General features: G+C 36.1%; 1 protein-coding gene across 1 annotated transcript in view; it reads left to right on the top strand.

Moving 5' to 3' along the window:
- Positions 1-18,059, top strand: part of ANKS1B (ankyrin repeat and sterile alpha motif domain containing 1B) — a 626,390-nt gene that overhangs the window by 569,484 nt on the left and 38,847 nt on the right. Inside the window, exon 11 of the mRNA XM_017887238.1 lies at positions 200-336. Within this exon, the coding sequence (XP_017742727.1) occupies positions 200-336 (137 nt within the window). The remainder of the gene's footprint in view (positions 1-199; positions 337-18,059) is intronic.

The raw sequence follows: 18,059 nt of genomic DNA, 5'->3' as shown, positions 1-18,059 counted from the left end.
GTTACCATTTTAGAAGGAAACAAAGCATTCAATAAACATTATCTTTAAAATATACCACTGAGCATATTCCTCATTATGATCTTGTAATTGATACCAGTTTTAAAAGTTGAAATCTCAATTTATGTTCAGAAAATTAATTTCAAGTCTTAAAAGGTAAACTAAGTGATTAGGTTCATGGCAGTTCTATTTTTATTCGCAGATAATGCCTCTGAGGTAGCAATTACTACTCCAGGAACTAGTAACCATAGAAACAGCTCAACAGGCCCAACACCTGATTGTTCACCTCCATCCCCTGATACTGCCCTCAAAAATATTGTAAAAGTCATTCGACCCCAGGTAAGTGCCCAGAGTGATGTTATTTTCCCTATAATGTGTTTTGATTTGAATCAATGCATGTACATCACTTATATTGCAAGCTTGGACTATTTTATGTGGTATGTCAATAGACTTCTAAATTAAAAGAAGGGAGTTAGAAGAGGATGTTCGCTTCCTTTGAAGTTGGTGATAAGCACTGAAATCTGCATTAGTTTTTGGAAAAATGAATTGTGCCTATTGCATGAAGCAGTGAGACTTAGAAAAATAGCTATTTTACATCATTTTTCTCTCACAACATTTTAATAATTATGCTCCAATTATTGAGCTGTTACATATTTTATGGTGTTTCCTGATCTTTTTGTCTTCATTCTTCTGGACAATGCTACATGGTTTGTGATTATTTCTCTGTATTCTGACTCCAGTGATTTTTATATTTCTCTATCTTCTCTATCTTTTTAGTTTCAGTGAATATTGTCTGCGTTTAACATTGCTCTTTGTTTTCCTCCAGTAGCTAGTCTCTCTTTATCCTTTGTTCTTTTTTCCATTCCTGTCACTTTCCTGTATGGATTTCTCTCTTTTCTCCCTTCTCTTTCAGTTGGATTTTCTAGTAGGCGGTTTGCAGGCAAGCTTTAGAAATATCATTGGGACAAGCTGTTCTGTGATATTTCATTGAAAATAGCACTTATAAAGCTGTTTGCATTATATTTTTGCCAACAGATGGACCCAGAACATGAAATTGGTGGTGTTCTCAACCTGGCTCATTGTGAATGGGCCTCATAAAATCCAAGACAGGGGGACTTTGGATTCAATCAATACCATTCATCATCTACTTAGATATAGAGTATGAATAAATCCTTTGAGCCAAATGATAGGGCAAATATGTTTTTTAAGACTATTTAGGTCTAAATGAAAATGATTGGTTTAATATTTTTCCTTCTTTAACATAAATTATTTTAATCATTTTATTATAATCTTCATCCTTATTAATAAAATGGAACTTAAATTTTGGATATCCACTGCAGTTTATAGAACACTTTAATATAAATTGTTTCCTATATGCTTCATCAATTCAAGTGCAATTTGTGTTTCAGTGTTATAGATAAGGTCATTGGCACTCCAAAGGGGCTACGTCGTCCAACTGATTTGGAGTTTCTTTTTTTTTTTTACTTTGATATATTTGCCTCTTCCAGTCCTGCTCAGAGGTTAAAAAAATCCTCATGAATTTGTATAATTTGACACATCTTTAGGAGTATGGAATATGCAGTTTCAGGGGCATTTAGGCACAGGTAACATTTGACACAGTGCCTCAATATGTGGGGAGAAAATTGTTTTAAAAAATGTCCTCTTCTGCTAGGCACAGTGGCACACACTTGTATTCCTAGCTACTCGGGAGGCTGAGGCAGAGAATCACTTGAGCCCAGGAGTTCTATACCAGTCTGGGTAGCATAGTGACACCTTCATCTCATTACAAAAAGTCCTGTTTTTCAAGGAAATTTGATCGGGTCTATTTGCTTCAAGATAAACCTCACTAAACCCAGATTTAGATGCTATCTGTCATGTTTGTTGGCATTGGTTCTCTTATATGAAGATTTTTCTGGGGTTATTGTGTTTCTAGTGCATTTCTGACATTTTCAAGCTATTTAGGTAAGACATTGTCCTATATATGTTAATAAAATTCATTACTAAATATATTTGTTTTTATACCAATGTAAATTCTCTAATGTAAATGCACTTGGTCATTCAATGAATGAAAAACAGATTCTTTTCTATAGATCCATTATCTGAATAACTGAGGCATTATTTCATAAATCATTCTCTACATATTTTAATTGAGTTTAGGTTTACCTGGTAATCTTTGAAGAAATCTAGAGGTAGAATTCAAGCCAGAAATTCCATCTTGACCCAATTCTTTGGTACTGTCAATACTTAAATGCATATCTTATTAACTGACTCTAACTTTCTCAAATGTTGTAACAATGCTTTAAGGAGAAAAACAAATAAGTGAGAAAGTTAAGTAACTCAGGATGATGGTATTTAAATTCGAACCAATGCAGCCTATATTTATATAATAGAACAATAACAGCTATATATCTATGTGTTTTCTTTCTCTATATATAATTGCAGAAAGAATACAACCTCAATTAGGCTACTCTTTCTTCCACTCTGGAGACATTGGTGCATGACTTATTTCTCCATATGAGTTATGACCTGCAGGGCCTCCTCATTCATTGTAGAAAGGAAGGAGTAGAATATTCACATGGAAATACTTATGAGAGAGTATTCAGGTAGGACATGAGGTTTCAGGAAAGGATTTGGAGACTAGAGGATGTGCATGAGGGTGGATGGATGGATAGAACAGGAGACTCCTGCTGTGTTCTGACAAATCATAGGTGTGTCAGGGATGGAAAATGGTTGAGAGTGACTGTTCCAAAGAAAAGGTAATTATTGGTGAGCTTATATAAAAGCCTATATTTTAATCACAGGTTTAATACTCTAACATATTTGTTAATTCTGCCTTTTTTTTTTTTTTTTTTCTGAGACAGAGTCTTGCTCTGTCACCCAGGCTGGAGTGCAGTGCCGTGATCTCGGCTCACTACAAACTCTGCCTCCTGGGTTCACACCATTCTTCTGCCTCAGCCTCTCAAATAGCTGGCACTACAGGTACCCACCACCATGCCCGACTAATTTTTTTGTATTTTTAGTAGAGACGGAGTTTCACCGTGTTAGTCAGGATGGTCTCAATTTCCTGACCTCGTAATCCACCCACCTCAACCTCCCAAAGTGCTGGGATTACGGGCATGAGCCACTGCGCCCAGCCTAATTCTGGCTTTCTATCTGGAAATGCAAAAAGTGTGAAGTTAGATTGATTTATGGATATTCAAGACCTTTTAAAAAATTTATTAAAAATTAATAATATAGTTGAAATGATAATTTCACTTTTAGAACTTGTATTGAACTTTGAAAATAAAAATATAAATGTGACCCTTATTCATGATTTTACAATTCTTTGACCATTAGCTGATGTGTTCAGTCTTTTATTGTGGAAAGAATGATATTGAGTAGGCGAGGTAAAGGTAGAACTTTCATCTCATTCACTGAAAATAGATACTGCTTAGATGTAGCGAATTTAGGTTCCTTTTCCTTTGCCTCTTGTATACCTTTATCTGGTGTATTTTCTTGTAACTCTACCTGTGAAAGAAGAGCATCCATTGTAACCAAGGAGTCCTTGCTTTCAATATGAGATAGGGCTGATAACACATTGCATGTGTTTCTGCTTAGTTAATCACTTGGAAGCTGCTGGCTTCCCAGTGCTTTGTTGAGTTTGTTTTTATTCAGCATATGTATTAACTAAATCACAGCTGTTAGTTCTGCATCCTGTGTTTGATCTTTTTCACCTTTGTTTCTTTCAGTTATTTCACATCTTAAAATCCTCTAGATTGTGAAACTTCAGAGTGACTGAAATGGTTATATGTTACTCTTTTCTCTTTGTTTCTCTCCATTTTTCTACTTACTTATACTTAAATACTTGAAAAAAAATCTTTGAAATATATATTAGGTAGGTCTATTGACATTCCAGTTATCTTCTTTTTATGAATAGTTATATGTTACTTGTTTTTAAATATTCCCTGGTGAAGCATCTTTTTTTACAATTGAAGAATCAAATACACAGATCTTAAGTATGTAGCTTAATGAACTTTGATTATTTACGTAGGTATAACACCACTCAAAACAAAATATAAAGCATTGCCATCACCCCAGAAAGTTTCCTCATGCCCCTTTCAAATTAGTTGCCCTCCTTCCTGCCTTGGAGGCAAGAATGTCCAGATTTTTATCATCATATATTAGGATTGGCTATTCTTGGACTTTATATAAATGTAATCCTACAGTGAGTATGTTTTCTGTGTGCATATCACTGTTTGGATTTCTTTCACTCAACATAATGGTTTTGAAATTGATCCATGTTGTTTCTTTCCTGATGAGTGGTTTACCATTGGATTAATATACTACAATTTATTCATTAATTCTCCTGTTGATTGATCCTTGCATTGTTTCCTGTTGTTTACCATTATGCATGAATATGCTAGGAATATACATATATAAGTCTTTTTTGTAAACATATGTTTTCATATAGATAAATGAAAATGGTATTGTTGGGTCACATGGTAGATGAATAGCTAACTTTATAAAAAGCTTCCCAACAGCTTTCCAAAAAAGTTGTTCCATTTTTAGTCACCAATAGCAATGTGTGAGAATTTTCATTTCTCCACATTCTTGCCTTTTAAACTTTTTTATTTTAGCCATTCTTCTGGGTGTGAAATGATTTCTCATTATGGTTTTAATTTGCATTTTTCTGGTGACTGATGATGATGAGTACCTTTTTCTGTGGTTACTGCCAATTTTTATATCTTCTTTTGTGAAGTATATGCACACCTCTTCTTTTAGGGGTATTCAACTTTGTAATTGTTTATTTGTAGTAATTCTTTATAAATTCTTCTGTAGCCTCACAAGATATGGGTCCTTTGTCAGGTGTATGCACTCTAAATATTTCCCCCACTCGGTGATTTGCCTAAACATTTCTCAAGTGGCTTTCGATGAGCAGAATATTTTAATTTTTATGTCAGATTTATCATTTTATTATTTTATGGTTAGTGTTTTTGTGACTTGTCCCAGGTTGTGAATATATGCTCCCACTTTTTTCTAGAAGTTTTCTTGTTCTGGTTTTTATATTTAGGTCGATAATCCATCTCAGATTGTTTTGTGTATGGTGTGAGGTAGGGGACAAGATTTAATTTTCGCCACATGGAAAAAAAATTGTTATTCATTGATTTAATAATTTAGTATTATTTATTGCTTTCATATTTTAATTGTTTGTCGTTGGCATATAATGCAGTTGAGGGCCCGGCCGCGACGTGGCTCAAGCCCTGTAATGCCCAGCAACTTTGGGAGGCCCCTGAGACAGGGCGGATCAGCGAGGTCAGGAGATCGAGACCATCCTGGCCTAGCCGGTGAAACGCCGCGTCTCTACCTAAAAAATATCAAAAAAAAAAAAACACCCGAGTGGTGGGCGCCCTGTGTCCCAGCTACTCTGGAGGCCCCTGAGGCAGGAGAATAGCGGAACCCCGGGAGCGGAGCTTGCGCAGTGAGGCTGAGATCGTGGCCACTGCACTCCAGCCTGGGCCCGACAGAGCGAGACTCCGTCCTCAAAAAAAAAAAAAAAAAAAAAAAAAGCAAAAGAAAAAAAGAAATGCAGTTGAGTTTTATCTTACCATTTTAATTTTATTTAAGTGCTAGAGTGGTTTTTTGCTTTATTAAAAAATAACTTCCATGAGATTTTTTGTGTCATCTTAGAATAATGATAGTTTGACTTTTTTCTAATATTTGTGCCTTTTATGTCTTTTTCTTATTGCTGTGACTATAGTAAAATGATGCAATGAAGTGGTAAAACCAAAAATTATTGCCTTGTTCCCTATCTTTGGAGAAAGCAGACAATGTTACAATGTTTCAACGTTAACTACAATATAGGCTATTAGTTTATTGCATGTATTCTTGGTTCTGTTGATATGGCAGATTACATTGTTTTACTTTGCATGTTAATATAAATAACACTTGGCTATAATGTTTTATACATTTTATATAGTCTTTGGTGCAAGAGACACTTTGGATACAGCATTAGTGGTAGATAGATGGATTAGATCTAAGGAAGCCAAAGATGACTAATGATTTGGGCTTTGTTGACTGGGATTTTGGAATGCTACTAATAAAGATAAGAAAGACTTGAACAGATGTTTATTTGGATGAAGGAGAAGATGACATAATAAATTTGGTTTTGTAGACTTACTGAACATGAAACGTGATATATAAATTGGAAATATTGATATGGGGCTCTGGAGAGAGGTGAGGGATTAAGGTAAAGATTTTATTCTAGTTCATAAAATTTGATGATGAAGAGAGATAGTACTAGAGACAGAATTCTGATAAATGTTTACACTAAAGGAGGATAATTATATTTTGGAGTACCTAATATAATTTAATGTTCATGATTCTTTTGGAATGGGTATTTTCATTTTATAGGTGAGGAAGTTGAGAACTGGGAATTTAAGTCATTTCCTCACATGTACTTTAGAAAGAAGTCTTTAGCAAAAGAGAGAATCATTGAGAAAAATACAAGAAGAAAGACAACTGTTACTGTGGACATAAAGTAAAAAATTTTTAAAGTGATTGGTCAACATTGTCAAAACTTCCAGAAAAGTAGGAGAAGAGAGACCAAAATTTCAGTTTATTTGACAATTATGAGGGCAGAGACCTTCAAGGATGCAATGTCCTTCAAGTGAAGAATGTAGAACCTTAAGATGAAAGAAATTGAAGAGTGGGGAAAGATACCCTGATTGTATACTAATCTTTTGAATAGTTTGATGGTAAAAGGAAATAAGGCAGTATGACAGCATGTTAAAGGATGAGCAGAGGTGGAGAAACAGTTTCTGGGTGTAGAGAATGAGAAAGAGCCTAAAAGTTGACTGAAGAGACATATATGATAGGGACTGAACTGTTAAATATTTTCTTAGGAGGTGTGTATAAATCCAGTTAGTTCCAAAGTTCAAACAAACTAACATCAGCAGTTGACAGAACACTGAATTCTTGGTCTGTGCTCTTGGTGATGGTTGTAGCTAGATGGGTTTATATACTCCTTTCCCTGTTGCATGATAGAAATCATGTCTAAAATAGAAGGGGGCTCTTGAGAAGTGACCACGGGCAGAAAAAGAGGCTATTTTGGCACAATACCACAGATAAGTCATCTAAATGGGCTCAATATTGAACAGAGATTTTTAGCATAATGAGCATAAGGATATCCTAAGAAGAAGTCAATCTGGAAAATTTGAAATTCTGTTCTATCATCTGAATATTTGTATTTCCCCCAAATTTCTTTGTTGAATTCAAATCCTCAATGTGATAGTATTAAAAAGTGGGGCCTTTAGGAGAGGATTAGGTCAGATGTCAGAGCTCTCATAAATGGGATTAGTTCACTTATAAAAGAGGCCCATAGGAGCTTGTTCACCCTTGCAACACATGAGGACACAGCAAGAACTCAGCAATCTGCAGTCTGAAAGAGGACCTTCACCAGGATCCATCCAAGCTGGAAACCTCATCTTGGACTTCTCAACCTCCAGAACTGTGAGAGACCCCATAACTTTATGGTATTTGTTAATAGCAGCTGAAAAGACACTCCGATTGGCTTTAGATGTTCCTAGTACCATCCAAACCTCACCACTAGCCCAAAACCTCATCCTAAACGGAATTCAACAGAATGAAATAACACCAGGCTGCATTATTTTGCAGCTAAGGAGGGACCATAGCAAAAAGGAGCAAAGAGGCTGTAGAGGTAAAGAAAATGAAGAGAAAGGTCAAAGGCCCAGAGCTCTTAAAACACTAAAGGAGATGACTGGAGGAAAGATGAGTCATTTCTGAATGCCTACTCATACTGGACCGTGTTGAGATCAGGTGCCTACTCAACCTGAAAGAAAGAAACATTTTGAATATTTTTCTGGACCTGTGTATGATTGATGAGCTAACAATAAGGCAGTTTAATAATAAGCCATAGCACCTCTCCCTGCCATTGTTAAGAGTTTAGAACTGGGGTTACAAAAAATTATTGCCAAATCCAGAATAACATTTTTCTGAGCACTGTGGGGTTATAGAGTATATATTCTAAATTTTAAAATTAGAAATGAGAGTGGGTATGTAAAAAACAGAGGCATATAACTTGGAAAGAGTGCAGAATATTGTATTGGGTTGCAACAAAAAATAGATAAGGAATAAAAATAACTTCAAAGAGATAATCTTTAAAAATATTTTTATTATTGAATATTGAGCCGTTTATTCCCATGATTGAGTATGTATTTCTTTTTTTTCTCATAAAAATTCTATCAGGTAGGTATATTTTCCCTTATTTTACTGATAGGGCCTGAGGCTTAGAGAGTTTGAATAATGTTCTCAGTATTACACATCCACTGACTCACTGGAAGATCTCTGATTTTCTAACTCCAGTAGTTTTTCCATTACTGCTAATTAGCTCGTTAGGTAGAAAATAATCGAGGTGGAATATTGATATTCTAGAAGAGTGAAGCTTCAGGAGAGAATAATAGTTTTGAAAAAGGAGGCAGAACAGAAACACAGATGGCCAAAATATGTAGCCTGAAGGAAAGAGCCAAAGAAGACTGTATTCAGTAATTTCCAGACTTGCGACAAAAGCTGAGTGAGAAGAGAAGGCTAAAAACAGAAAGATAGTTATAATAGAAAATAATATTAGGTAAAACAAAGAGCATTTTGGAAAGGAAAAAAAATGAGAAAGAAGTCAACAGGACCCAACAGTCAACGTTGACAAATATGAATTGCTGAAGTTGTTCTGGACAAATATGAATTTCCTGGGAAGCTTTTTAAAAAAATGCCTGAGTTCTACCCCTGACCAATTAAATCAGTCTATCTGAGGGCAAATATTTTTAACCTGGTATTCTTGGTAGGCTATGGGTGGTCTACTGGAATTTTGTACAAAATTTTGCTTGTAGCTGCCCTTTTTTTTTTTTTTTTCTTTTGAGACGGAGTCTTGCTCTGTCGCCCGGGCTGGAGTGCAGTGGCCGGATCTCAGCTCACTGCAAGCTCCGCCTCCTGGGTTTACGCCATTCTCCTGCCTCAGCCTCCGGAGTAGCTGGGACTACAAGCGCCCGCCACCTCGCCCGGCTAGTTTTGTTTTTTTGTGTTTTTTTTTTTTTTTTTTTTTTTGTGTGTGTGTGTGTATTTTTAGTAGAGACAGGGTTTCACCGTGTTAGCCAGGATGATCTCGATCTCCTGACCTCGTGATCCGCCCGTCTCGGCCTCCCAAAGTGCTGGGATTACAGGCTTGAGCCACCGCGCCCGGCCGTAGCTGCCTTTTTAAACGGAATTTAACTCCAATCTTTCTTCTGTCACATGCACTCTGTATTACCCTTCTCACCCTCAGTTTTTCAGCAAAGTGAGAATGGTATTTGCCTTGCCTACTTTTCAGGGATGTAGTCAGACTCAAACCAGATAAAAGGTGCCATGGTACTGTGTAAGTTGTAAAGTCCTGTAGTGGCCCAACTTGTTATTATAATGGTGATTAGATCATGTTTACCTACAATTGAAATAAGACCTTTGAGAAGTAATGTTCTAACTCTCTGTCTCATCCACAAGTAGCTCTGATCACGGCAACTGGGGCTTTTAGAAAATGTATTTGGGAACCTTTTAAAGTTCCCTAAATCATTGGAACCTACTTAAGATGATGTTGGCTACATATGGGGTGATATTCGCCTTCAAGCATCTCATTCTTTAGATGCCTCTGCTTAAGTGAGCCACAGGAAGTATAAACTCCTGAAATTTGGGATATGGGAGGAGTCAGTGCGGATAAATGGCACAGTACAGGGTCAGGCTGACCTAATGCAGGGGAGGGAAAAGCCAGAATCCAGAAAACAACCACTATAAATTGTATCTTCCATTGATGATTAAAATCACCATCAATCCATATAGTGGTCATACCAATTATATGCCAGTGGAATATTATTCATCCTCATTTCTATTCATTTGATGAAATTACAGGTGAGTTTATTTTACAGGAATATGGAGAATTTTTGTTATTTGGCACTTTCTGCATGTAAAAAATTTTTTTATCTTTTTTTCCTGAACATGAAATGTAATTTTTTATATTTTGTGCCACATTGCCATTAATAGCAAGACTGTATTAATATTGTGTTTTCCTTTTGTGTTATTCAGGGGTTTTTCTCCCACATGCATAAAATTCTCAGTGGGTGTCATTGTTTGGCTCAGCTTTTTCCCCTAAAGCATGTCTAGACAGCCTAAATGAGAATGCATAGATGCACATGTACTCCTGGCACCTAAAATAAAAATAGAAGAAGAGAAACAAAAGAAAATTGAGTTTAGACATTAACTTGAAGTTTTGGAAAAGATGCAAATGAATCATCATAAAGATAAGGAAATGTTAGTTAAGTAGACATTTAAAAGTATTTTCAAGTCACATGAGTGGCTAAGAACAGATGTACTGTGAGAATAGTGAAAATAAATGTGGCTATTAAAATGGTAATAAATAAAAATATGCTCAAGGATGTTCATTGTAGAAATATTTATTGGAAATCTTAATGCCTATTAGTAAAGAGAACTTGTTAAATAAGCCATAGTATATTCATCAAAAATGAAATACATCCTTTGTAGATATATATGTATTGGTCTGTAAAGCTGGTTAAATTTAATGTGTAATTAAATAAAAGAATGCATAGATAGAAAAAATATTCTGGGAAAAATTTCCTTGCAAAATAAAATGATCAGAAAGTAGAGTTGGCAATATTGCTTTAAATATCTTAAACGGCAGACTAGAATTTGAAATATAGTCTATCCTTGCCTTTAGGTCACTTGTTATTGACTGCACAAGGTGCAGTCAATTACATCTTCCTCCAAGTTCGAGGAAATCTTTTTGACTATACAATGAATAGTATATCTACTGTATGAATCTGAACCTAATTATTCCAACTTCCCAATCTTGCCTGTTCTAAAATTCTGGAATTTAGCTGTGAAAGTACCACAAGGGACATCATTACTTTATTCATTCATTCATTCATTCATTCATTCATTCATTCAATAAACACAGTCGAGTGCCTACCATATTCTGGGCATCTTAAGCGGTGATTTGAATATGAAAATAACTAAAATATGGATTCTATCCTAAAAGAACTTTAAACCAACCAAAGGAGACTGTGCTCTAAATAGAGAACTTTTGGAATTTCACTGATGGAGTTCATTGATCCAATGTCCCAAGGATCATCTTCAGACCTCTTCTTAGTCTACATTCAATCCCCATGTGTTCTCATCCAGTTCCAGAGCTTTCAATGCTGTTTATGTGCTGATTACTCCTAAATTTATATCTCCAGGCCTGCCCACTCCCCTGAACTCCAGGCTCTTATCCAGCAGGCTACTCTAAACGTCAGTGGGATGTCTTAAACTTAACCTGTATAGCACTGCAGTTTGCATTTCAGTTAATAGCAGCTCAGGCTTAAAAACTTGACCCCATCCTTGATTTCTTTCTTTCTCTCTCACCTCACATCCACTCCATCAAAAAAATCCTCTAGGCCAGCAGTTCTCAATGTGTGGTTCAGGACCTCTTAGCAGGCTTCAAAACCTTTTCAAAAGGTCTGTGAGGTCATATTTTCATAATAATACAAAGACATTTTGCCTTGTTCTGCTTTTATTTGTACATGAGTTCTAAATGGAGTTTTCCAGAAGCTATATGGCAAGTGATGATATCATACCTCTGATGGCTAATGGAATGCACACTTGTGCATTCTTATGCTTAAAGAATTTTAATTTTAGTTTTATATAAATATTAACAGATATGACTTTCATGAACAAAAGATCTTTAGTGTTATTAATTTTAAGGGCATCAAGGGATCTTGAGACCAAAACGTTCAAAATCAGTCCTCTAACTTTTCTTTAAAAATATATCTTGAATCTTACTATCTGTCATCTATCACTATTGTATGAGCCACTAACATCTCTGACCTAGACCTTTGAAAAAGCTTCATATCTTGTTACTGGCATTGATTATTGTGCTCTTGTCCTTTTGTAACGTGGCCACATATATAAATCAGATCACGTTATTCATCTGCTCAACCTTCCAATGTCTTCTCATCTCACTGAAAGTAAAGATGCATGACATCCAATTTAATCTGACTCTCTAAAACCTCTTAACCCATCTCCTACCATTCTCCACATTGTTTAATTTACACTAGCCATGTCATCTTCCCAACATCACCTTAGATTAGCCAAACAGCTCGTGCCTTAGGTTCTTTGTACTTATCATTGAATTGTCTGGAACACCCTTCTCCCAGAGACTTAACACTGCTAATTATCATCCTTTCTACCTTATGAGAGATGCCCTTTTTGACCATTGAATATAAAATAGCTACCACTGTATTTTCTGTCTCTGTTATGCTATTTTCCTTTATAACAATTTTCACTCCTGAACTAACATTATGTGTTGATTTGTTCAGTGTCTTTTTTCCCACCTGGAATGGATATTCCATGAGAATAAGAACTTCTTTCATTTATTTCTTCCTACCTTCCTTCCTTTCATCCCCCTCTTTTTCTCCCTCCTTCCTTCCTTGTTTATAAAGTGCTCAATTTCAGCACTTAGAACAGTACCTGGTTCACAATTGGCTGTCAATAAGTACCACCTGAATTAATTAAGAATCGTTGGGGAAAGGGCAGTGAAGACTATTCCAGAGAGGAAATACTCAAATTGACCTTTATGTTTGAATAGGTGCTAGATCGGTGAAGTCTTAGTTGATTTTGTGTCGCTGTAATGGAACACCTGAGGTTGGGAGTTCCGTTATATGGAACATAAAATGAACTAAGAAGAGAGGCTTCTTTAACTCACACTTCTGCAGGCTGGAAAGTACAAAAAGCATCGTGTTGACATCTGCCCCGCTGCTGGTGATGCATCACAACATGGCAGAAGGTCAAAGGGAAAGTGAACACATGTGAAGAGGCAAAACTCCAGTGGTATCTGGCTTTATAACAACTACCTCTTATGGGAATTAATCCATGTCCATGAGAATTAATCCAGTCTTGGCAGACTTGGAACTGTCAGTATTGCTAGAACAGAACCAAGCCATCATGAGGGATCTGTCCTCATGACCCAAACACCCTCTACGAGGCCCCACCTGCCAACACTGCCACATTGGGAATCAAATTTCAATCTGAATTTCGGTGGGGACAAACTAAGCCATATCCATATCATAGTAGGCAGATATATAGTCCAGGGAGAAGGATAGGATAAGCAAGGCATTTAGAATCTTTTTACTTAAATGTTGTGCTGATTTACATAGGGCATTCTAGTAATCAGGAAGTCCCAGCCAGATATTCTGCCACCCTCCTCTTAATCAGAATGTCCTAATATCTATGGATTTCTCACTCTGTAAGTGAGGTTCTTATATAAAAAGTTTCCATGGTCAAATATATTGGGGAAATACAGGGTTAAACAATTTCTTCACTGAATGATTTTTCAGAGCCTTCTTTTGCTACCACCCCTGTAAACCCATCAATATATTTCGCAACTAGTGATGCACAAAACTTAATTTGAAAACATGATCTAGAGCATTTCATAGGCCTTTTATAGCTGACCCTAACAATTCCATTCTGGTTTGATTTTGCACTCATCTTGCACAAATTTACACTGTTGAGAAAGGGAACACCCAAACTCAGCAATAAATATGCCATTTATTTATTATGTTACAGAGTGGTATCTACACATTGTCTACTTTAGTCCTTTGAGAAACTATGTGAGATAGATAAGACCATTATGATTTTTTATCTATGAGGAAAGGAAAAATAAGTATCTTTAGATTGTGCCATGTTGAAGAACAAGTTTTAAATCAATGGTGCTAAATGCCTAAAATGGAAAAACAAATAATTAGAAGGACCTATATTTTCCCTTTAAGATAGTATTATTTTAGCATCATCCTATTTTACATTAATGGAACTCAATTCAATAAGTGAGTATTAAGCACTGTATTAGACACTATGAGGAATAAACACAGTTTTATAATTGTTTTGAATTTAGGAAACAAATTAACCACATTGCTTTCTTTCTCTCCCAGATTCAGATCCAATTGAGATATAGAATCCAGGAGTTAGACAAATTGAAACCAAATGCCATACTTTTTATTATTATCATGAGGACTGATTGGACAATGTGATTCTAGATATGTTACTGAATATGCTTGCTGTAACTTCACTCTGGTATTAGACACACGTCCTAACCCAGTCACTGGCACAGCTAGCCAACCTACAAGCTGATTTTACTACAGAAGAGCAGAGAACATATCTATTATGCTGATACACTGGCTCTGAAGAGGAGAAACATGGAAGAGGCAGTAATAAGCATGCTTAGTTGCTTCCCCAGTGTCGTTTTACAGCTCAGTAACTCTAATTCCTTAGGAGATAAATTAATAAAAAGTGGGAGAATAGGTCAAGGATATTACTCTAATGGTGTTTCCTTCTTGTGGAAACATGAGGCCAGAGAATAGAAGTTCATCCTAATAATAAGCCAATAACATGTATTTCATCTGGTCAAGTAACATACAGTGTTTGGAAGATAAGACTCACTACACTTACTTGCCAGACATCAAAATCTTCACCTTTCTCCAAAAATCTGCTCTTCCTTCCTTATGTCAATTAATTGTACCACCTAGAATACTCCCTCTCCTTCTCTTTCTATATCTAATTAGCCACCAAAGCATGTCACTTCTGTTTCCTATCTTTCCAAGCTTTTCTCTTCTTCTACTCCCACTGTACCTGTCTTAATGCTTTTGACTTGATTACTGAAATAGCTCCCATTATGGCTTCCTTGCTGTCATCTCTTCTACTTCTAATTTATCTTCTACATTTATCACAGAGTGATCTCATGGATGTAAAAATAATTATTATTTTATATTTTGAAACAATCACGAAATTGCAGAAAAGTTGGAAACACAATACAAAGATCATTTTTTCCCTAAAGATCTTTTGTTTTATTCTTGGAACTATTTGTGAGTAAGCTGCTAATCTAATGCCTCATTAGCACTGGTGTGTTATTTCTTACAAACAAGGATATTTATCTATAACCAGAACACAAACATCAAAATCAGATAATGAATTGTGATATATTACTACCATTTAACCTTAAGACTTCATTCCGACTTCACCAATTGTCCTAATAATATGTTTTATGGTAAAAAAAATATCTAGTTTAGAATCATACATTCATCAAGTTTTCATTCCTGTTCAATCTCATTTGATCTGGAATAATTCTTCAGCCTTTTCTTGATTTTTAAAGAAGTCACATATTTGAAGATAACAGCTCAGCTATTTTGTGGAATATTCCTCAGTTTGGGTTGTCTGATGTCTCCTTATAATTTCAGGGTAAACATCTTTATCAGAAAGACCCAGAGGTGACTCTATTTTTCTTATTGCATCCTGTCAGCTGGTGCATGATTTTGATTTGTCATAATGATTTTTCAAATGATGTTCGCCTTGGTCACTTGATTAAGGTGGTTTCTTTCAGACTTCTCCACTGTAAGGTTACTCTCTCTGTTTGTTTGTTTGTTTCTCTTGTGAAATGTGCATATATTTGTGGGGAGGTACTTTAAAACTATGTGAATATCTCATTCCTCACAAAACATTCAATCTACTCATGTATTTGTTTATACTTGCAGAGACCCATGTTTCCTATTTTACTGAGTTAATTATACTCCATTATTATTATTATTGGTTTTGATATTTGAATTATTTAGAGTTTTGCCAAAGCGAGTCCTCCTGTGTCCTTTTGACTTAACTCCATCACTCTTTGAGCATTCCTTACTTTCTGGAACATCAGGATTTCTAGGCTTATGTCATATATGCTTTTCCAATCCTAGATGTGGGATCAGCTATTTCTCCAAGAAGCTTTACTTCCTCTTAGTATAAAATTGTAGTTTGATGCCAAGATTTAGGCACTAAGTATATTAATTGCTACTGGGATGTCACTGTTCTCAGACTTTCTCAGTGGGCAGGGCTAGATGATATTTGTATAGAAGCATAGTATGTACATATACATATGCATGTGGGTCTGGGTATGGATACACAAATATACACATGCACATGAACATCTGTATTTGTGTTCATCCATCTCTACGTATATTGAAAGCCATGAGTTCACAGATGTAATGTGATTTCGACCTAAACAACACAGAATTCATTTTTATATTTGTACTCTATTCTCTGACAGTCAGAAACCTAGCTTCCTTTATTCATAGTGTGTTTTGTTATTTTATCAGGTCCTGATTCTCATTTAGGGTCATCTCCAAATATGGACACTGGCCTTATCCCACTTGAGCTCTGATACCGCATGCCAGTAAAGCTGCACATGGACACCTCCTGCTCAGGGCATGGCACACACACATCCATCTTGCTCCTTAATTTGTGTATGTTCTGATCCCTTATGCCTGATTGGACCCTGATGGATATCCCTCTCACCTTTACAGTGCTTTGACTCCACCCTGGCTGCCCTCCACATGTGGACACCTCCTCACACTGCCAGTATGAGGTTACCCTACAAGGATACCCTACTCACCCAATGCCAGACTACTTCCCCTGTGTGGAGAGTGATCTTATTACATTGTCAACCTGATTATGTTATTCACTTTTATAACATCCTTTAGGATTTCCTACCTTCATGACAACCTCTAAACTTCTTACTCGATAAGACATAAAAGTCCATTAATGTTCTCGCACTGGGCTCCTGTTTATCACCAGCACTGCCAACATGCAATCATCCCAAACTCCTGCAACTCTCCAAAGGAAACTTGTTCTTGCACCCTTTCCAATACAGTCTAGAATGCATTTCCCTCTTTTTCGCTACCTGGTTAACTTCTGTTCATTCTTTTAGATAGGATCCAAGCACTAGCTGGCATAACCCTTTCTCACCCCATCTTCACTGAGATGCCCTTATTCATTCATCCATTTTACTCATATTTGCTAAGTGTGCTCCATATACCAGGCTTCATCGTAGGTACAGGTAATAACAGTGAGCAAGACAAAAGAGTTCACTATCCTCAAGGAGCTTCTATTCAAGAGGAGGTGAATATTCAATGATCAAGTGAACAATAAATAAAGAATATAACTTCAAAGTGTGATCAGGGCTGTGAATTAACTACACAGAATCAAACAGTATTTGGAGGAGGAGCCACTACTTGGAATCAGAGAAGGCTTCTCTGAAGAGGTGGTATTCAAGCTGGAACATGAATGAGGAGAAACAGCCATGCAAAGAGTCAGGGGAAGAATGTTGCAAGCAGAGAAATGAAATAGCAATACAGAGACCCAGATGAAGACATGAAGCTGGAGCAGAGGAACAGACAGAAGGCATGCATGACTGGAGCTCAGTGTGAGGGCACAGCGCTGTGAGATGAAACCAGAGAAGACAGAGAGCCAATGAGGTCATGGTAAGAAGTGTAGATTTTACTCCAAGTGCAATTAGAAGCCATTGAAGGGCATTAAGCAAGAATGTGATGTGATTTGATCTACATTTTTAAAAAATAACTCTGGCTAGAGAATACCTTATGGAGAGGAAAATAGGGGAAACAATTAGGAGGTTTTGTAGCTGTCCAGGAGAATATGTACAGTTGTTTGGATTGGTGGGTAAATCTGAAGTATAGGGAAATGAATGGTTTTAGGACATGTTTTCAAAATAGAATGAATAGTATTTACCGTAGAGTTGAATTTAGGAGATACAGGTTATGAATCAAGCGTGTCCAGATTTATGGCTTGAGTCACTATGAAAAATCATGATGCCATTTACTAAAATGGTGAGATCTAGGCAAAAATCAGTGATTTTCATTGTGTTGGTTTTGATGTTGCTGGAATTGGGGAGCAAGGATCAAATATCTGTTTGGTTTGTACAAGTTTTAGATACCCTGTAGATATCATGTAGATAGTTAAACATAAGGGTTTCTAGCCCTTCTGCTATGCTTTCTTAGAATTATGTATGTACTTTCACATAATTTTATATGTGTATTGTAAGATTCTACTTATGCATCAAAGAAGATGGAAAAATTTTCTGGAAAGTATATTAATTATATTACTATTTTAAAAGCAGAAATTGCAAATAATCTCTTACTAGTCTGTGAAATTTCTCTTCTAGGATTCTTGGT

The sequence above is a fragment of the Rhinopithecus bieti genome, unplaced genomic scaffold, assembly GCF_001698545.2.
Source record: "Rhinopithecus bieti isolate Rb0 unplaced genomic scaffold, ASM169854v2 scaffold_15133, whole genome shotgun sequence".
Classification (NCBI taxonomy): Eukaryota; Metazoa; Chordata; class Mammalia; order Primates; family Cercopithecidae; genus Rhinopithecus; species Rhinopithecus bieti.
This window is presented reverse-complemented; position numbering and strand designations above follow the sequence as displayed.